Source organism: Styela clava, chromosome 5 (genome assembly GCF_964204865.1).
Source record: "Styela clava chromosome 5, kaStyClav1.hap1.2, whole genome shotgun sequence".
In the NCBI taxonomy this organism is placed as follows: domain Eukaryota; kingdom Metazoa; phylum Chordata; class Ascidiacea; order Stolidobranchia; family Styelidae; genus Styela; species Styela clava.
Window position 1 is genome coordinate 14,465,234 of NC_135254.1, and position 20,278 is coordinate 14,485,511.

Below are 20,278 nucleotides of genomic sequence, written 5' to 3' on the forward strand. Positions count from 1 at the left end.
TTGAAAATGATGGGTTTTTACCTTGAGTCTTGTTATGTTAGTTTTTCAGTTTTCGATCTTACAGTGTCTTTTTATTTGAAGGCTGTTTAATTTTTTAAAATTTCAATCTCCAAAATCTACACCCTAAACTCACAAGGAAATTTTTAACCTACTCTTACCAAAATTCAAAAATTTTGTTGTATTATCTGTGACACATTGAACTTATTTGTATATTTTGTTACAGTATTAAAAATAATTATATTCTAATTGTTACATCTATATTTTAAATGAAAATATGGTGTCAACACGTTCACAAAATTCGCCTAGAAAACCATCCACCCCTGTGAGGAAAAAGAGACCTAGAAAAAAACTGTCTGACGAAATCATCAGCGATGAAGACAGTGACACAGAACTAAGAGTCCGGGAGGATCAAATTCCATCTGAAAATCTAGAAACAATAAATGAAGAGAACGAAGAGATTGAAATGAGCAAAAATGATGACGACATTAAAACAACAGTTAAATTTAATGATTTGAGACAGAAACGGTTGCCACAAGATGACTTTTCACACACAATAAATAAGATGCCTATCAAGTTATTAGAAACAATTACTGAAGAGACTGCTCATGATGACAGTGGTAGGGTTGGTGCAGAGATTGGGGCAGATGAAATTCAAGTTAATATTGAAGCGTCATCTTCAGAATCTATAAAAGTGGATTCAAATGATTCTAGTACAAAAAAGAAGCATAGATTTCATTTTCCTTCTTCTAAATTATTGGTACCAGCAAATATAACGTAAGTAATTATGGAGTTTTATATTCTATTTATATATAGATCAGTATTTGCTCAGGATACTAGATTCACATATATATTTAATAATTTTATTGTATCCTTCTAGAACAGGGGTCTTAAACTCATTAACCGAGGGGCCATTGGTGGCAGAGTCTGTGTGGGTCTGGGTGCTGGGTCGCATCAGGTTTTCCACAATAAAAGCTTAGTCTGCAAAATTCAAATTTTCTCAAATATCTCTATTTTTTTAAACACAAAACAAGTTAAAAAACATGATTGAATAAACTGCGATTGAGTATGAATTTCTAAATGGTTTTCATTCCCTTTATTTTTTTCATTAATACTTGCATTTTTTTATATTTCAGCCCAACGAGTATAGACGTTGGCATGGAAATGCAAGATACTTATATAGATGTAAAATCAGCAAAACAGGGAAAGAAAAAAATAGAAAGCTTATTTGCAGAAGTTACCGTTAACAAAAAAGACTCTCAGCTTAAAGATTCTGTAATTACTCCAGACTTTGAAACTAAATTAGCTATTCCGTCTGAAAAATCTTTGCAACAACAACGCAAAGAAAGAAAAGAACAACAAGAATCAAGTGCTGGAAAAGACTGGTTTAATATGAAACCACCTGAAATGACGAGAGATGTTAAACGAGACTTGGAAATATTGCGAATGAGAGGTGTCCTGGATCCTAAAAGATTTTACAAACATAATGACAGACAAACTATACCACGATACTTTCAGGTATTTTTTTTTTAAATTAGTTGTTTGAACATATTTATATTCTTCAAATTCCTCTGAATTGCAAAACAAAAATGAAACCAAAGTGCATGGAAAATTACAATTTTCATGAGGCCTTTTTATATATTCACTGCGATGGAGGCTCGACAAGAAGCTCCTGTCATGTATAATGTACTTTTTTGGAATGCTCAATCTTCTTATTATCGCAGTGCCTGACGAATTTATGGCACCCTGAACAAGATGGTTTGCAATAGGTATTGAACCCAATGTCTCCAAGCTTGATGCCAACATGCCTCTAACCCTGACATGGGCAAACCACGGCTTGCGGGCCAAATCCGGCCTGTTGGGTAATTCAATCTGGCCCGCTTGATCAAACTAAAACCAAATTCTGATATTTTAGCTAAAAAAGAATTTGTTTAGATTGGAATTAGGTAAATTTAGTTTTGGCACGGGGCTTATTGTTTTCAACCTTTGCTTCTATACACTGTAAATATTGTTCATGAAATGTAAATTTGTACGTCACTTACATGGCCCGCCAGTCTAGGCGGACAAAATCTTTGGCCCCTGGTACAAAAACCTTGCCCGACCCTGCTTTAACCACTGGTCCATTGCTCCCATCATGTTTGCTTGTGCCACAGTATGTTTGATGTGAGCTAATGGAAAAGTCAATATAAAAATATTAACATGTTGCGGTGTGATTCCAATAAACTTATCGGAGATATTTCTTTAGATTGGTAAAGTTATGGATAGCCCTGCTGATTTCTATTCATCTCGCGTTCCTAAGAAGCAAAGAAAACCAAATCTTACTGAAGAGCTCCTTGCAGATGCAGAATTTCAGCAGTATCAAAAACGAAAGTAAGATTTTTTCAAACTCTTTTTTTACTTTTTTCATACCTCAATGTAATTATTTTTACATTTATTCTGTCTTCTTCATTTTAAAAAGGGATTGCAAAGCTATGTGACAATTTACTTAATGCTCCCATGGCTCAACCAGTCATTTTGGTGAGCATGGCTTGACCTCAAACTTATATCAATATATGTTAAACAAGGTCCAATCTTACTTTTTGCTGCCTGTGACCATGATATGCTTTATCAAAGCACCTCATTTACTTCGAGGACATGGGAATAGTCTTCAAATTCTCTTAGAATATTGAAAATTACTTTCTCCAAAACTTGCTTTCTCCCTGTTGCTTATATTGCTACCCATCCACTCTCCTTGCACAACTGTCTGTATGAAAGACCATATCATTATACTTATTTGATTTATTGCATTTTATGCTTATCATAAGGGGTGTGTGCCGCACTTTCATGTGTTTTAGACCAGTATGGTCTTGTGTATACATCCCGTCTTCAATGTTTATATTTACTAACTCCTGTGTTTTTACTTTTATGAGACTAATAAACATACATACATACATCCAACTATTTGAGCCTTCGCTTTGAATGCTTTTGTTAAGTGGCTTCACAGTGTGCTCATCTATATGTGTGTGAAGGTACCAGTGACATCTTCCCATATATCTGAGCTCTTTGCTCATGCTTATAATAGAAATATTCAGATATTTTGTTTTTATCATGCAAGAGTCAATGGCTGACCGAAATTCCCAGTACTGTAACTGTATACATGACATTCATCCTTTTTTTAGATACAATGAAATTCAAATGAAGAAGAAAGCTCTTGGTGCTAAGCATCGTAGGATGAAACGAGGGAAATTTTCTAGAAGAAACAAAGATGACTGAAATATGGAAGCTTTGATCATATTTGGATAAGAAACGGCTAGTTTTCCTCATAGGAGTCTTTTGGGTAACTCAATTTTTTCAACTATTCTGACATGAAATATAGGTGGAAAGGCATCAACCCCCAATCAATTCAACAAAGAACAGGTGAGCAGCAGGTCATTGGAGATCGCTGAAACTGAATACTGCTTTAGACAAGTGTTCTATTCAAAAAAGCTGTTATGATTGTATATTGGAATAAGAATACTACAATGCTGCTCCCTATCGCCCAAGTTGTACCATGTCTGCACGTCAGCCAACACAGAATTTGTATATTTCTCTGCTTCACAATCTGCAATAAATTAAATTAATGGAATGCCTGGGTTTTGTTGTCATGAGTTTCGATTCCGTACAAGTAGGGCTGGGAATGGTTAACCGGTTAACCGATTTTAGATGGTTAACGGTTTAGATTTATTTTTAACTGTTGACTGACATCTCAGGTACAAATCATCTTTATAATGTACAATTCTTTCAAAAATGATTACGTCATCGCATCGCAAATTTATCTCCTGTGGCCTTTAATTCAAAAGAATATCGCTAGCTGTGTTGGCGAGGACCTAATAAATGGGAAAAATAATTGAAGTACCAAGATTGCTGATCATGAAAATTTGACAATAATCAAGTATGAATCAGTTTTTCGGTCGAAATATATGGTGACCGTACATTTAAACCCATGTACATTTGAACCCATGCGTATATCCACGGGTTCAATCTATATGCGGGTGCTAAAACCCATGGGTTAGGGTTAGTATGGGTTTAACTATCCGTGAAACAAAAAAAAATTCCATAGGTGCAATTGTCATGGGTTCAAATGTACGTTGGTTCAAATGTAATGGAACCGAAATATATTATTCACGATTTTATTTCAAAATCGTACATCCAATGTCTACCAACAAGTGCGTAGTTGATGCTGTTTTTCTTTATAAATCTCAAAGTAGAATTTGCACATCAAACGCAGAAAATTTGTCACATAAATAATATTTAGTAACGGAATCGGGTTTTACTAAAATACTTCCATATTTCCTACCCACGCTACATATCTCTTGTAGCAGAGCGATCACGAAACTATATCGATTCGTGAATAATTTTGAGCGATAGCGGGATAAGGTCACGCGAAATTGCTTTGTAAACATTGTGACGTAACAAGCTAAAATTAAGAAGTATTATGTGAAACGTCACGCTGCGGTTAACCGATTAATTTTACCCGGTTAACGGTGAAAGTGTTTTCCCTGGAATTCCCAGCCCTACTTACAAGTGACATATAAACACAAGAGATCCACAAAAATGGCAATTGCATCTTATCAGATACTTTAAAATGAGATTTTCTACGTACAATGCTTGATGTAACACACGGCACAATTATCAGAATATTTTGAACTCAGTATGTGACAAAGCCAGTTCAAACATAGTTCATTGTTATATATATGTTCATATATTGTTATATGTCATTGGTGAATGCAAGTAATTTTAGATTGTCACGCAGGGCATTTTTACCGGTTATCGTCTTCACCAGTAGCTATAGTGCAGGAGTGGCCAACCCGCGGCTCTTTCTCCGGTTTCATGCGGCTCTTTTCGTCTTGGTTATTTTAAGGAAAAAATAATTCGCGAACTACGGTTCGTCATGTTTCGATTATTCATCGTGCATCCTTCTTTTACGAATTTACGTCAAAAATACACAAACGCTTTCGTTCACTCCACCACTCAATCGTCCATTATTACGTCACAATCAAATTCTTTGTTGTGATATGTTTATTGCACTACAACAGCTGTCGTAATCGTATCGAAAACGAAGTTCGGCGGAAAACGCGCAGTTTTCCATTTGGGTGAAGTAATTGAAGTGCAGATAAAACGCCACAGATTACGTCGTCGAGGACTCATTTAATTCTGAGACGGAAATACCCCCTAGTCGCAGTTGACCTCCATCATCAAGTCCATGCTTCCGAAAACAAATAACTGGCTAAGTATCCCATACCCGACCTGGACTGGTAACCGGACGAGAGGCCGTGGTTTGCCATATGATTAAGCCGTCTTATCGGCTTTCCTCTCCCCCGGAATAAATATGTAAATCCTTGAGGCTGCGACTGAGTTGAAGATGGTCAATCTTTATGAGGAAGACCCGCTAAAATGAGCTTAATAGGAAGAAACCACTGAGTTGCGCTTAGGATATTGTCAATGTTCGGGCGACATACGTCTGCGAATATGTGTTTTCTACCCTAAAACACGTGAACTCAAAGCAATGATCTGTTCTGACTGACACCCATGTAAAAGAACCGCTCCGATTGGCTACAACGACATACAAGCCAAATTTAAAGAGGTTTGTTCAATCCATGAAGTCCCACTAAGAAGCATGTATTACAATAAATGACTTGTAAATTTCTGTCATAATCATGTTGGTATGTGACATTTAAAATAAACATATCTGATAAATCATTGAAAAATAGCCTGCAACTGAAACAAGCATAATTATTTTTATTGATGAGCAACTAAGATTTATAATAACTGAAAAAAAGCTTTCTAATATTTAATAAGCAACTACAAAAATTTAGGATTGAATGTAAATTTTGATCGTATACTATTCTTGCAAAAAAGTATGATTCGACAAATGAAATGATAGTTACTATAATGTTCATGCCATCACCATGCTATTTAAATCAATGAGAAATATTTGCTAATTGCTATACACATATATATGTTACTTTGACATGCGTCGGTATGGACATTGATCACTGTAGTCATTTGGTGTTTTGCCGAAAACAATTATGACAGATTTACAAATTAATTGCAAGCTATCGTAAAGGGGTTTACTATAAAATGGTATGTCTAAACTGCAGTGATTAGTAGCGAACCTGGACTCAAGAAATTTGGATAGGGAAACATAGTTATATGTTAAAATACACTGGAGATTTTAATTGTTACAGTAATGTTTTTGACCTATGGGCGTTCTAGTAACAAGTAAGAACAGCTCGGTCAAACCAAGTTGTAGTGCATAGATGTATTTTGCACGTTCTATTATGAGAACAATAGCTCACAGTGAATTGCAAGAAAGTGAAACAAAAAATAATGAAAACGGTTGATAAAATTGATTTTAAATCTGATATAATATAATCTATTATTTACAAATATTAACAATGTTGGTGGATAATTAAATGTAAAAACTTAATAGAATCTGTAAGTGCGTATTCATAACTTAATGTTGCTGACTTCGCCGGGGCTAAAAAAATTTGAAGAGAATCATAATGAGACCAGGTGCGTTATGCCAATTAAAGTATTCGTCAATCAATTTTTGTAAATAGGAATTTTTTTTTAAATAACCAATCTTATCTCTGGAATGAAAAGTCCGACTGGGTCTTATTAATTATGACTTTTATACAAAGCAAAAACATAAGACTTGAATGTATAGGTATCATTTTGTAGTACCTTGCTGAAAGTAAAAGAAAAAACGTATTGCTTTGTTCATTTACATGATTATTTTGGTAATACCAGTCCCCAATATAATGATGTCACCCATACGAATGTATAATATTTTTAATTTATTTTTTGGAACAGTGAAAAATTCTGCCTTCCACCAGTGGCCAAATTTGCCACCTTACATCTTCATAACTTTTCTGTCGTTCTTTTAAAAGTTTAAAATTATTTTTGTTTTCTTCAATTGCGGTTCTCCGTTGCATCTCAGAAGAATCGGTTATTTTTTTCGACTCGTCAAATATCCCATCGCGGTTTATTTCAAGCAAATGTTGCATATGCATCGCTCGTCTATCATAGAGTGCGTCACTGACATCATTTACAAAATCGCGCTTTCTTGAAAGCTCACTGTCGCGTCGTTTTCTGTTGCCATTTATGTCGAGGTCTTTTGGTAATATGTCCTCCATTGATTTCTGAAGTTTGTGAACTGGCGAATCTTCAAAGCTAGCCGAATATACTTCGTGTAAATGCCCACTTGCTGATATAATTTTTTTTCCACATTCAGTGACCCTCAGCTAAAAATGTAAAAAATATGGGTACAGTTAACATCCCAATTAGCCGAAATGCAGAAATAAACAATGTGCGTCCTTGTTTTTGATTTTGTATGCATTTGATAGAACTTACTTACAATTTTTAGTTCCATCAAATGCATATAAAATCAATTCTACACGTTGGTTTAGAATAAAAAATATTGTTCACAAAATGAATCCGATAAGACGACATATTCCGACTACCATATTAGATATGGAAGGCAGCTAATTAGTCAAATATTTCGAATGCACGCTGCCATCTACATGGCAGCACTATGTAGGAAGTCTTTGAAGAGACATATTGACCATATATCTACTCCTAACTCACAAACCTTTTCTCCTGTTCTTTCTTGATGTTTGAGCAATTGAGCCACATTGGAAATGTGATTCCTTACCACCGTCGATACGATCGGGCCACTGTCAGGATCGTTGAAAAGCCTGCACGAACGAAAGCATTCATATCCATCTCGCCCTCTTGCCACATAAGCTTTAGTAGCAAGCTTATAAAATCTTTCCAAGTCCAAGGGTTCCCCGTGGATCTTCACACTCTCGCGAACCACGCGTTTTCCTGGAGATGCTTTAGGATCGAATCCAAAACAAAACCCAGAGACCTAAAAATGAGATAGTGCAAATGAATTATAAACGCTGGATTTTTCCAGAAGGAAAGTAAACATCGAGCTATGTACAAGCACTGGTCCAAGGCCACTATATAACAATCGGTTCAGAAATATGGTTAAATCGACACTTTACCTGAGCAAATCTTCCTTCATGTCTTGGGTATTTACAAACGGCATTCTCTAAGCCTCGTAAAAGCTGTTGACCCGTGACTTCTAGAATGACAACGTTATCGTGTATTGGAAGGATTGACATGAGGTCACGTACGCGGAACTCTTCATCACTGTGAACTGTGTTTGATCGGAAAGTGCCAGAGTTAATGAGAACGATGTCTGCTCTCGTTGTCATTCTCATTACATCGGCGACAAAATTTCCAAGATTGGTTTCACGACTTCTCACGTGTTTGTACAGCCCGTCCAATGACGTCTGGAAATTTATAGAAATGAGTGTTGCTCATTGTGTTATTAGTGGCTAATGCATATGACAAGATATGAATTCCTAATTGAGTAGGGCTTTTTCGCTAGGCTAGTCTTGGCATATAAATCGAAAAAGGCCCGTTACGTTCTGTTTTGAGTAAGAAAGGAACATTTATATGTAAAGCACAAAAAATCGACACCCTCGTCCGAAAGTTTTGGTTTTCGGCGTATACTTTCACCCTGGAATGCGATTTTTTTGTATTTTCTTTAATTCGTGTATGTAAAGTTCGTACTTTCAGCATAGTGAAGAAATAAATTACTGATTGATGATCGCAAATAATGAATACAATTAAGATTTTATTAACAATATCAAATTTTCGTCAGTTTAGCTCAAAAGTGATGACTTTTGAACAGTTATCTGGTACCGCAGGCTAAAAACTAATGAATTAAATTAATTAATCATTTTTGCAAATCATGAGTGACTGTGCATGCGGTACCCCTTTTGTGGTTTAGAAGAACATTGGCTTATCCCGAATAGGTCATTAAAACAGTGTTATATTCAGCACAATACCCTTAGTGGTCCGATTGATTCCTGTAGTTGCCTTTCTAATACAGTCATATAACGGTTAACGATATTTTCCATATCTACAGCTGGTTCAATCTTGGAGGTTACATCGTATCTGGTAACGCTCACGTCGAAGTCTCCGCCATTTTTTAGAAACAGATCAACGCGGGAAAACGTTTGAAATTCACAGCCACTTTTTACTATGACGCAATCTAGAGATAAAATAATGGTTTCATATTCCTGCATTAACACATCATTATAATGATGATTGATGGCCGACAATATATGAGTTACGTTACTACGCAATCATGGTACGTTGACTGCACAATGATTAATAGTACGGTTTTTCAATTTATTGTCATGATGCGTGCCCTCATCAATGTGACTCCTGCAGTGATATAACAAATGAGAATAAAAATAGAGCATAAACGTATCAAAATGATTACTATTTGAAACCGCATTACGCATAAAATTATTAAACTTCTCGACGTTTTGAACTTTGGTGGGCGTATCAAAACATTTACAAACTATATTATATGGTGCAAGTTTTACGAGTTTACACTGTTTAGACTTTATAATTCAGATTATATTTGAAGGGAGCTGTTCCTTGTTCATTTTATCTTGTGATGCTTAGTTTATCCGCGTTAATAAAACAACGAAAGAGATAATTACCATCCACAAGTTTGACTCCGTACTCATGGTCATGCCCTCCGAGAATTATGTCGATATTTTTCACCTCCTGGGCAAGACGAATGTCGTTCGGCCAACGCATATGCGTTAACGCGATAACCAGATTTGCACCTTTTGTCTTCAAATCACTCGCAAGCTCGTTTCCTCGTGTGACGTAGTCTTCAAAACAGAGCTCTGATTTGTCCACAGTTGTCAACGTGTCTAACCATTCTTCTTCTATCAAACCAATGAGGCCAATCTGAGAAGACACACAGTGAAAAAAACTGGGATACACAACAAGAGTAGTTTTAAATTATTTTCCTGTGTAGATATAGAAGATATGTTTAGAATCATGACAGTAATTGTCTTCTCCGATATCCCGAACATATGGAGTGCATAATATCAATTTTAAAATCCTGGTGGTTTAAGTAATTAATTATATAGTTTATAATTTGGTAATAAAGGATATAATTGATTAATTGGCCTACCTTTAAACCGTTCCATGGCATGATTCTACTGATAACTCCATCGCCAAAAGGTTCCCCGTTGTCTTTTTCTGTGACGTTACTAAGAAACCAAGGGAAATTCATGCTTTTCGCGCAGTCTGCTGCATGTTCCACACCGAAGTCAAACTCGTGATTTCCAAATACAGCTGCGTTTACCTAGGTTTTGAAATAGATATATATATATATAAAACTTAAAATTACAAATTTGAATTCTCGAATCCATTTGACTCGCATTAACACATGCCGATTTTTCTAAGTGACAGTTCATAAATATTTCACCTTTATATGATTAAGAACTTCGATCATGTGCCTTCCCTTTGTGGCACTAGACAGGATGGATGGATTGAGACAGTCGCCGCCAAAAGCAATAAAGGGTTTCTCTCCGTTACAATCTTTTTTTGCAACTTCGAATATTTGTTGGAAAAGGTTTGAAAATCTAGCAGCGCCACCCACTGGTTCCTTTTTTCGCTCCGTAAGTTCGTAAACATCATTGAAATGCAGAATACTGAACCTTTTTGTAACCTGTTAAAGTAAGTTATTGCACAAGTTAATATACCGACATTTTGGATAGAAGCCGTAATATCCCGTTATCGATTATGCTGAGAAAAATATTATTCAATATAATAAACTCACATCGGCAGGAAGTGAACAGATACTATGTGTCCGACTGCTGGTTGAAACAATGGATTGTTCCTGAGATGGTTTTAATCTGATATCTAGTATTGATCCTTTCTCTGGAAAATCAGCAATTGTTTTATTTTCGCTGTTGATAGTGGAGTCGTCATTTTGATGAATATCACGCTTTGCTTGTGCGTTATTAGAGTTTTTAATGTCGGAAAAATGACTGCGGATCCACCTATCTTCAAGTCCTGCATTGTCGTTGCACTTTTCGCTTCTTTGCGATTTTATAAGATCAGCGTCGCTTGCTGTTGCACATCCTTTCACTTCCAAGGCTCTTACTGTGGGATCTTCGTCGCTGCTGCTTGACTCGGTGCTGATCGCTTTTTCGACTATTCTATGTTGATTATGTGGATTTCCAGCCGTTACTACCCCATTTTGTTTATCCGTTGTTTGACTAATATTGGATCTTGTTGGGGACTGGGCAACACTTTGAGAGCATCCCATAGTGTCTTTGGTATTTATCGATGATTCGTCATAACTTCCTCTGAAATATATATACATAGAACGAGTTAATTACTCTCAAAATGGCGAGGTAAACGGCACAATACAAAAGTGGGCAATCTAAGCACCTCCATCATTTTAAAGTTATATAACTTACCTAGGACTGGGAAGGCCGGGCTTCGAGTTATTGGAATCGCTGTCACTAAATCCGAAACACGCGTAGCAACCAACGACGTCGTCATCACTTGAATTCTCACTGCATACTTTTTCTGCAAAAATAGACAAATTACAAACAACTTTATTCCGTAAATTTTATGAACTTTTGTGAATGAATTTTTATGACGAGGGTTTGTTACCGGTACTGCAGTTAGAAAACGAAATTTAGCAAGTTCGCAGTTAACGCAAAGCTAAAAATTGTCTTCACTAAGAGGCGAACCCTTTTTTTTCAATCAGCTAAAAAAAATATGGTTAGAGCAAAATAGCCTTAGCCAGTTTCAATAAAAGCGAAATCCTTTCAATTCGGCAACATTTAATTCGAAATTGCATGATCTTCTCTTCAAATTTACGGAGACTATGCAATTCTATACTGAACGATTTTAAAGAGGCAACGAAGAAGTTTTACAGGGGCATGAGCAGGCGCAATGTGTATTGAATATTTTAACGTACTTGTGTGACCTGCATTCGGTTAAATACACTCAGTGAAAGTATGAAAATTTCATTACTGTACAATTATTAATGGCAAAGGTACGGAACGAGCGGCCATGGTGGGTTAGCTCTGTGTGAAAACGGCCTATTCAGTCTCGATAATATTATTGTTTTTTACATCACACGCTATGAAGGTCGATGTCACCTTATTTTGCGATAGTTCTCTATCGATATCTGGTGACTACGAATCCGTGCGTTGCCAAAGTGAAAGCGTTCGTTGTCACTCACGAATATCAACAGGAATCCGAGAGCGTAGTATCGCATTGAGGTATTTGTTGAAGGTGAGACAGATATATGAATAATAAATGGGTCGGGTTTCTCTGGCTATGTATTGGCCCAGGGAAACCGTACGCTGCAGAATCGGAGGCCAGTCGATACTTTGTTCTCCGTTGAAATATTTGCGGGAACTCGCCCCCGTAAACATATATGCTATGCAATTAAAAAGTTGCTATCTCATAAAATTAAAATAATAGAAACACCGATCGGCCGGTATCGTTTTACGTCAATACCATGGTATTTTTAAATTTCAAAATTTATAATTTTTCATGCACCTATAATTGTGGCTTCAATATATGCGGCATTCGGATCCATTGATGGTGTATTTTGTTATAGAGGCGCGGAATCAATCATGCTTGACAAACTTTTAAAATATATCTTTCACATTGTAAGCCTTTTAACGTTGTAAAAATAAGCAAAGAAAATAACCAACGATAATACTAACTTACGAGACTTAATACCACCAGGACGCGCAAGCCCGTGAGCTGCGTTCCCGAGGTGAGCAATGACTCCCCGAACCCGTGTGCATAGCATATTAGTCCACTAATATGAGACTTGTTCACCCTAATAACAGGTCTAAACTTTCAAATAAAAACACAATATGCACCTACCGGCTGACTTTACCTCAAAGAAAAATCTTTTCGCAAAATATCCAAAGCGATATCTATCTTGCTGGCAGCGGGCAGAAAACTTCACACTTTTTGAATGCGTGTTATAGTCATTTATTTCGATTATTATGATGTCATAAATCCTAACTAAATTGATTTCCAGAATACACTCAATCAACCACGGGAGGTAAATTAATCAAGCTTTTCAATGGGTTCGTCAACGGTATAAGAGTCGCGATTGCATCTCTGAAAGTGTCAGGTCGAGCGATTTGAAAATAGAATATGCCGATAGCAGGTAATACGGAGGCGGCAATCGATTTTACACATTTACGACCGACATACTATTGAAATACGACAGTGCAAGCTTTGCCCGGTGCGCGGCATTCAAAGTCGTTGGACTTGAACATGAAATACTCATAGAACTGCCTTCCATAATTTGCCCAGGGGTGTATTCAACCTCATCATTTACTGAATAAACTTAATCGATACACTGCCTACCATATTATGTACAAAGTGCTACTTCTGAATAACCTTTCCTTGTACCGAATGTTTTATTGATTACTACAACATATTAACATACCTTGAAAGCGTTCCCGTACCGCCGTCGTGTAGTCCTTTTCCACTGTCTTCGGCATTTTTATAACCTATAGTTTACTATATTAGAAATCACATAACATTCTAAAAGCTGTAAATACAAAAAAAAGACAAGTTATTCTGGTATACCGCGTCTGACAAAACGAAAGGAAGAAAGTGGGTCTCTATTTTGACCTTATATATTGTGTCTTTTACGTGGGACTGCGACATAATAAACTGTTCAAATAACCACGCAAAATGTACACACAAACGTATTCCAACGCCGAATTGTGTGAGAATACCATCGAAGGTATATTAAGCCTTCAAGACATAATTTTATCTAAGCCAGTTCGTTGGGTATGTATTTGAACGTATATTACAAGCATAGGTTTGCTCATATCATACAACTTGTTTCGTTTCGAAGCAATACTAAACCACCATACAGTATTATAAAGCGTTATCGATTGACGTAACAAAAGCCTGCGTAACGAAGGGACAAAGAAGGAACTCGCCCTAGCGCGTTTAGCCTTTTTATTGATGAAACGTTCAGGTTTTGCCTTTTTCTCGCTGTAAGTACACGGCGCGTCACCATTTGTAGCTGAAACCATTTTATTTCTGTGATATTTATGAAATTTGGAAAGATTGATGAATTTTCAATAATATAATTTCAATATTTCACAAATATATTTTTGAAATAAAAGTTAGTAAAATGCTAATAGCAACCGCCTTATTGAGATGACAAGGAAATCGTCACGGCATGTAAAAACAGCTGATTTCTGTTGCCAAATACGAGTGTTGTGCTCAATAGTACACTTCGCTATGCGCGTGCGTAATGCATATACACAAGGCGGAAGTATGCGTTTTCCCACTCAAGCTGTGACTTCAGGTTATTATTCTTTATATGATTTAAAGACGCGTTAATTTATTTCGTTTCTGAAATACACGGCCACCTATTTAAAATTCTGTACTACTGGTTGCAATTGTGTAAATATATGAAAAAATTATCTTTTTTTTTTGTTTGCTGGCGTGACGGGCTATTCATTTCAGTGCTGAAACCAGTATTAAAAAAGCTGTTTTAAAGTGACATCTCGTTGATAAATTCTCGATTAACACATCTAACATTTTCTGCTTATGCTCAGCGTGCTTTCACCGCAATTTTACCCATGGCGGATTTGAAATAGATTATCTGTTCTCATCTAAGAAGTGTTGATTTAGGATGTTGATAAAACAAAAGCTACGACCGAAAACATGTGCATGAATCGCAAGACAGTTGTTGCTTTGGCTACAGGTTGATATTTTCCAAAACCATCTTAGCTATACATTGTTCTATGCTATTTTTGCTCCTGCATTTTTCCATAAACTCGAGTGTCTCACTAGGTAACTTATTTGTAGAACAATTGTGTCTGGTAAATTATATAAATGAGCAAACATTCACATTTGGCATACATGACAAGGGAGACAATATCCCACATATTTGTCATTTTATTGACTCAAACACCCAGCAACAGCGCATTACAACATCGCAATCAGGGTTCAGATTATGCACCAATAACATGTTTTCAAAGTATTGTATTATAGTGAATACGACATCCTGACCATTGACACATCTGAGGCAAACATGACTGCATAAATATGTTTTAGATATAACTGAAATTTTTTTCAATTGCAAGTACAACAGTATATAAAAGGAGTTACAATAGATGGAAAACTAGTTTACATCTTAACTCATAAGCTTAATAATACAACACTGAAGCACATTTGTCGCTAGCGTTTACCATATCTTTGTCGTAAATGAACTTACAGCAGGAAAAAAAGATTGGGATTATAAACAAGAAAATTAAATCTTCTAATAAAAGATTAGATAATGAATTTATTGAGGAAAAAAAAAACGAGAAAATTGAACCTTGTAACAAAAAATGGATGAAACAAATCTTTCTAAAGTAAAGTATATTTGAAATACTGTGGTGATTGAAGAGCCAATGAATGGGCTTCCTTCCGATCCTCCTCCTTTTCAAGACATCATGACTTGATTGCAAATATTCTGAGGGTTTGAAATAAACCTATTAAAAGAGTAGTTTTACTTTTTGAGATGCTTGAATTGTTATCCAATTCACGAATAGCGATAGGGCTGGAAGTAGTTTCACTTTCTTCCGACTCATTCAAATTCATGGTTTCATTACCGCAACTGTTGCTCTCTTTCGATGAGTGATACTTCTCTATAAGTTTTGAGAAAGTGTCAACAATAGCATTACAGAAATCGGTTTGATGCATCAAAAATCCACCTATATGTCCTGTGTTGAGTAGCCTCACCTGCAATAAGAAATATTAACAGTCAGACAGCTTCAATGACTTGCAACTTCACAAAATAGATTTTGAATTCATATTGCTAAAATAATTTGAAAAAAAAAAGAATGAAATGATTCCTTTTTAATCATTAATGGCAAAATTCAAACAATTTGATATTCAGAATATTAAAGTATACTCTGAATTATCAATTGGGTCATAATATAAACAAGCTGGTAGGCGCCCAGTATGGATCTCCGCCATTGCTTGAGCTATGAAGCCAAGTCATTTCAGGTTTACCAACTGGTAATAGGAAGACGCCATTGTACCAAAACTGCCAGGTCATTGTGAGCACTGTGCGTCTCATCAGTTTCAATCAGCGAAAGTTATGCTGTGGCTAATAATTAAAGCATGTTCAGTGAAACTCCTAAAGCTTTATCAGTTTATGGACTACAGAGATGAAAGACTTGTTCTTTGGATTGTTCGAAAAAGTATTTATTTCCGCAGAGGGTAGCATTCGCGAAATTTTAATATTCAAATTGGTTGAGGAAAAAGGCGAAAATTTATGAAAATAATCGGAATATTTTTAACCATCGGCACATTTTTCACTGCTGCCATGGAAACAAAATATCAATCTCGGCTTTCGGTGAAACGCACATTACTAGGGTGACAGCATTACTCGCGTTGGAAATTTGATACAGATCAGTCAAGCTGTTAAGAAGCTACAGCTTCGACACACTGACAGGACAGAATGACTGAGAAAAAGGGTACATATGTTCAAAAAATTAATTCTAAAAACACATGAAATTCCAGAAACAAGAGTTTGATGAAGCTATTTTGAATCTGCCTATCACATTTTAATCAGTACATAACATTACAAGCAGAAATAATCCAAATTGAGGAGTATCCAATATGACCATTTTTGATCCATTCAAATATTTGATTCAGTTGGGAATTTAATCATAAAAAAATTATTGAATGTTACCTCACAACCAGGCCAGACCTCATTCATTGGTCGTAAACTATGTATCGGATAATACGCATCAGCTTTCGCGATTACGAATGTTGCCATTGATGGGTCAATTGGAACTGAAAAATTTTGGAGATCTGTCACTTGATCCATAACACCTTTCATAAATCTAAGGGTCTGTTTCCGCCTTCTCTCTCTGTCATCCTTCTCCGATACCTGATCCCCAGCAACATTTTTCATTACATATGTCGGTTTCAGAGCACCTTTATCTTTCACATAGTCTTTACCTAGTTCATAGGAATCCACAGTGTTATATTTAATCAGGTCATTGATTTGGGTCTCATAATTTGGATCTTTTGCATATTGAGATTCCAACACCCTCCATGGTATGGCGTTACTAAGAACCCCTTCTGTCCAAACTACAGAAGAAGAAGTCCAAGACATGCAAGGTACAACAGCGACTGGTTTAGGTGAAGTTGTGGCTGCTAATGAAGCCATATGTCCACCCATTGATATACCAGTAAGACCGAACGGCCCAAAACCTTCTTTTTCAAGCCATTTTAGCAGAACTTGAGTTTCTAAAATAAGGCATAGACCCATTAAAAATAGGTCTTTGACATGTAGCAAACCGGAACGAGATTGATCTTTTGGTTTTCGTAAACCATAGTACGGATTTTCCAACAATAAAGAAGAAATTCCATGCGACAATAACGGCTTAGCGATGAGTTCTCGTCTTCTAGAAAACCCATGGTCGCCCGTTCCAGCCATATGAATGCACAGCGGATTTAAGTCAAGTTGTTTTATTCTTCTTTTCAAAGAAGTAATACTATCTGGTTTGGATTTCCTTGGAGTTGCAGGTAACACCATTTGGAAGTGTGACGTCTTACACTCTTCTGGTAGCAGTTTGGGTAAAAGTTTACAGACTGGAGAAACGAAACTACCATCGACAGTCACGCACCCATTGCTTGAGACTGGATTTTCCAAGGTCACATTAGATTCAGATATGTGATCATTAACATAATCCAAACATGAATCCCTGTTGGAAATCACACCATGGACCTTCAATATTTCCTGCAGTTCTTCTGGTTTACCCCATCCTCTGGTATAGAATTTTGTTAAGATGAGCCTTCGGTAGAATAAATCCAACTTGCTTAAATTCATTTTGCCACTCCTCGGCCCTCACACTTTTAATCAAATACTTTATATTATGTCATTATTCTGCAAAAAATTTATTGTAAAAAGAAATTGCAGCAACACAACTTACAATTTTACACCCTACAAAAATCACTTGCACGAAAGACTTCATATGCAAAAAAGATTTTCCAATCAACACCAAGGTCATAAGCATAAAGCCTGTCCACAACAAAAAATGCAAGTTCAAATCTGAATTACAGGTAAAACACTTCCAAGAGCTCAAAATCCAGTCAATTTTAATTCCAGAATAAAAGCATGCATATTCAGTTGTAGCAGTTCACCAATAAATCATGAAACATTTTTAGCATAATCCAAAAGAGAGCATGTAGTTCTTGTAGCATTTCTTGCACAAACCATATTAAAAGAAGGATAAACATGGGCATCCTCTAGTTAGGATAAGTTTATCAGGTCCAGGGATTTCCAAGATGAATCAAAAACATTTAAAATTGGATACATTTAAATTAGTTAAGTATTGATTTGGGGATTATTTTCATCTATCATTTAAAACATTTGACATCCAATAGTCAGACAAAAATAGACTTCAGTTAACTTTTATTAAGAATAAATCCCAGTAATGTTTATTCCAACTATCCTGTATTAACAAATTTGAGTGAAGTCGTCGATGAACAAGACACAATTTAGACACATTCGAAATTTATATCCAAAATATTGTTTCAGAATAATTTATATAACTTTAGCTATCCTTGAATTTCAGCCTGTTACGTACTTGACTAGTGGGGGGTGGTTGGGCTAATATCATACTTGGAAGTGGGGGAGAGACATTTTTTCCCTAGTTTCACTAAGGCCAAAACTTGTTAGTGTAAAGTGATATGATTCACATTTTAGCAAAAAAGTATGAACTATCTTTCAACTGTTATTATACTAGCAAATTGAACAATAAACTGAGACATTCCAGCCTAGACTAATATTTTGAGGACTCTCTCATATAAAAGCAGTCACTCACTCAGCTACTCCAGCCGTAATTTACTGTAAAACAAGTCATAGACGGAAAACTGTGGGAACAGAGTTCTTTAGTCATTGAGGTGAAAGTGTCTCGATTTCACTAAGCTTATAGGAAGCTGACCTAAAAATGAAATCTAAATAATCATGACAGCTTTCAGTAAAAATGAACAGTGACAGTCGACAGCAATAAAAGTGTCAAACCCAATAATTAAAGTACTGAACCCAACGTGGAGCTAAAAGTTTTTTTGTCTTTACTCAAAATGTTTTTATCAACAATAACAAACTAAGTGCTCATGGCGTTACGGCTTTCATCCGCATTTGGCAGTATGGAGTACAAAAGGCTTATCAATGCCTTTATGTCAATGAATCATCTTTATTCTTCTACAGTAGGCAACCAAAATGCCATGTTAGAGCATGTTGACGCAATCATCATATATCTCGGATTAAATTGTACGCACTGAAGTGGGCCTGGATGTTTTCCATCTAAAACAGCCGTCTTGCTTCCGTCTTCAGTACTCCAAACATGGATTCGACCATCTTGTGATCCAGATAGAATATACTGTGCATCTGGGCTGAAACTGGCCTCTAAATATAAACCTTTAGTGTTAATATGACCCATAAAAGTTTGGAGTGGCTCGCCATGAAAAGCATCAATCAATCGTAATGTTGAACCATTGGTTGAAATTAGGATCATTTTTCCATCGGAGCTGAATTTTAATCTTGTCCAGTCACAGTCTTTATCAGGAGTCAGTCGAAACGTTGTAAATGGACCTTTATCAAATGATCTCAAATCATATAATTTAATCATTTCAGAATTTATTCCAGCTGCAAAAATCAAACCCTCTGGATCGAAAGAAGCGCATGGTCGGCCAGGGAGATGCATTAAACCCTGGCAATTTGGAGATCTCAAGTCCCATAAACGTATTGTCTTGTCCAATGATCCAGATAAGAATGTGTCATCCACAGGGGACATACTTAAGGTCACTACTCTTTTTGTGTGTCCAGTGAAATAACGAAGATACTTATTATCATGTAATGATTGATATCGAATTGCGTCATCAACTTTGTTTGAAGCATAAATTACAGTGTTTCCAGCGTGAGTGTAGTTTATGTGATCGACACCATATTTTTTACTGTACAATGTTCTCTTTGGTTTTCCTTCTGTACAGCAATCATAAATTACAATCGAATCGTCATCGCTAGCTGATATCAAATTTTCACCATTTGGTGCAAAATCGACGCTGTTTATTTTTTCATTATTTTCACGAAAAACTTTGGCAACTCGAAAACTTTTTACTACAGAATCCAGTAGCTTCATTATAATATTTTTATATTCCAACTGAAAGTTATCAACTAAAAATAAAATGATACAATAGTTCCATCATAACATGAACTAAATGGGGTATAGGAATACAGAATAACTAACCAGATGGCATGGCTGATGTAAACAATGAAAATTTACAAGTTTAAGTGTCTAATTACAAGTCTAATTTTACAAGATCACACCATATGAATTAAGATGGCATGAACTTCTTT

General features: G+C 36.0%; 4 protein-coding genes across 7 annotated transcripts; 1 reads left to right on the forward strand and 3 right to left on the reverse strand.

The window, feature by feature from the left end:
* The first annotated feature begins 206 nt into the window (after nucleotides 1-206).
* Nucleotides 207-3,609, forward strand: LOC120344033 (deoxynucleotidyltransferase terminal-interacting protein 2-like). The gene is made up of 4 exons (XM_039413113.2): nucleotides 207-774; nucleotides 1,134-1,515; nucleotides 2,243-2,367; nucleotides 3,156-3,609. Exons 1-4 carry the CDS (start codon nucleotides 275-277, stop codon nucleotides 3,247-3,249), a joined length of 1,101 nt encoding a protein of 366 aa, XP_039269047.2. The 5' UTR covers nucleotides 207-274; the 3' UTR covers nucleotides 3,250-3,609.
* Nucleotides 3,610-5,655: 2,046 nt separating this feature from the next.
* LOC120344032 (mannosylglucosyl-3-phosphoglycerate phosphatase-like) lies at nucleotides 5,656-13,475 on the reverse strand. 4 transcript variants are annotated; one of them, XM_039413110.2, is made up of 10 exons: nucleotides 13,340-13,475; nucleotides 11,328-11,439; nucleotides 10,682-11,213; nucleotides 10,328-10,570; nucleotides 10,031-10,204; nucleotides 9,546-9,801; nucleotides 8,880-9,085; nucleotides 8,028-8,318; nucleotides 7,610-7,888; nucleotides 5,656-7,262 (listed from the first exon to the last, which is right to left on the reverse strand). In XM_039413110.2, exons 1-10 carry the CDS (start codon nucleotides 13,392-13,394, stop codon nucleotides 6,816-6,818), a joined length of 2,595 nt encoding a protein of 864 aa, XP_039269044.2. In that variant the 5' UTR covers nucleotides 13,395-13,475; the 3' UTR covers nucleotides 5,656-6,815. The 4 variants fall into 4 exon arrangements, with proteins under 4 accessions (XP_039269044.2, XP_039269046.2, XP_039269045.2 ...); XM_039413112.2 differs by lacking the exon at nucleotides 13,340-13,475 and adding an exon at nucleotides 12,776-13,102; XM_039413111.2 differs by lacking the exon at nucleotides 13,340-13,475 and adding an exon at nucleotides 12,763-13,102.
* Nucleotides 13,476-14,798: 1,323 nt separating this feature from the next.
* LOC120344162 (protein ABHD18-like) lies at nucleotides 14,799-17,748 on the reverse strand. Its single transcript, XM_039413261.2, has 2 exons — nucleotides 16,601-17,748; nucleotides 14,799-15,642 (listed from the first exon to the last, which is right to left on the reverse strand). The coding sequence occupies exons 1-2, from the start codon at nucleotides 17,744-17,746 to the stop codon at nucleotides 15,352-15,354; spliced, it is 1,437 nt and encodes a 478-aa protein (XP_039269195.2). The 5' UTR covers nucleotides 17,747-17,748; the 3' UTR covers nucleotides 14,799-15,351.
* Nucleotides 17,749-17,798: 50 nt separating this feature from the next.
* On the reverse strand, nucleotides 17,799-20,119 carry LOC120344164 (WD repeat-containing protein 82-like). Its single transcript, XM_039413262.2, has one exon. The coding sequence runs from the start codon at nucleotides 20,058-20,060 to the stop codon at nucleotides 19,116-19,118; it is 945 nt and encodes a 314-aa protein (XP_039269196.1). The 5' UTR covers nucleotides 20,061-20,119; the 3' UTR covers nucleotides 17,799-19,115.
* Between the last annotated feature and the right edge of the window lie 159 nt (nucleotides 20,120-20,278).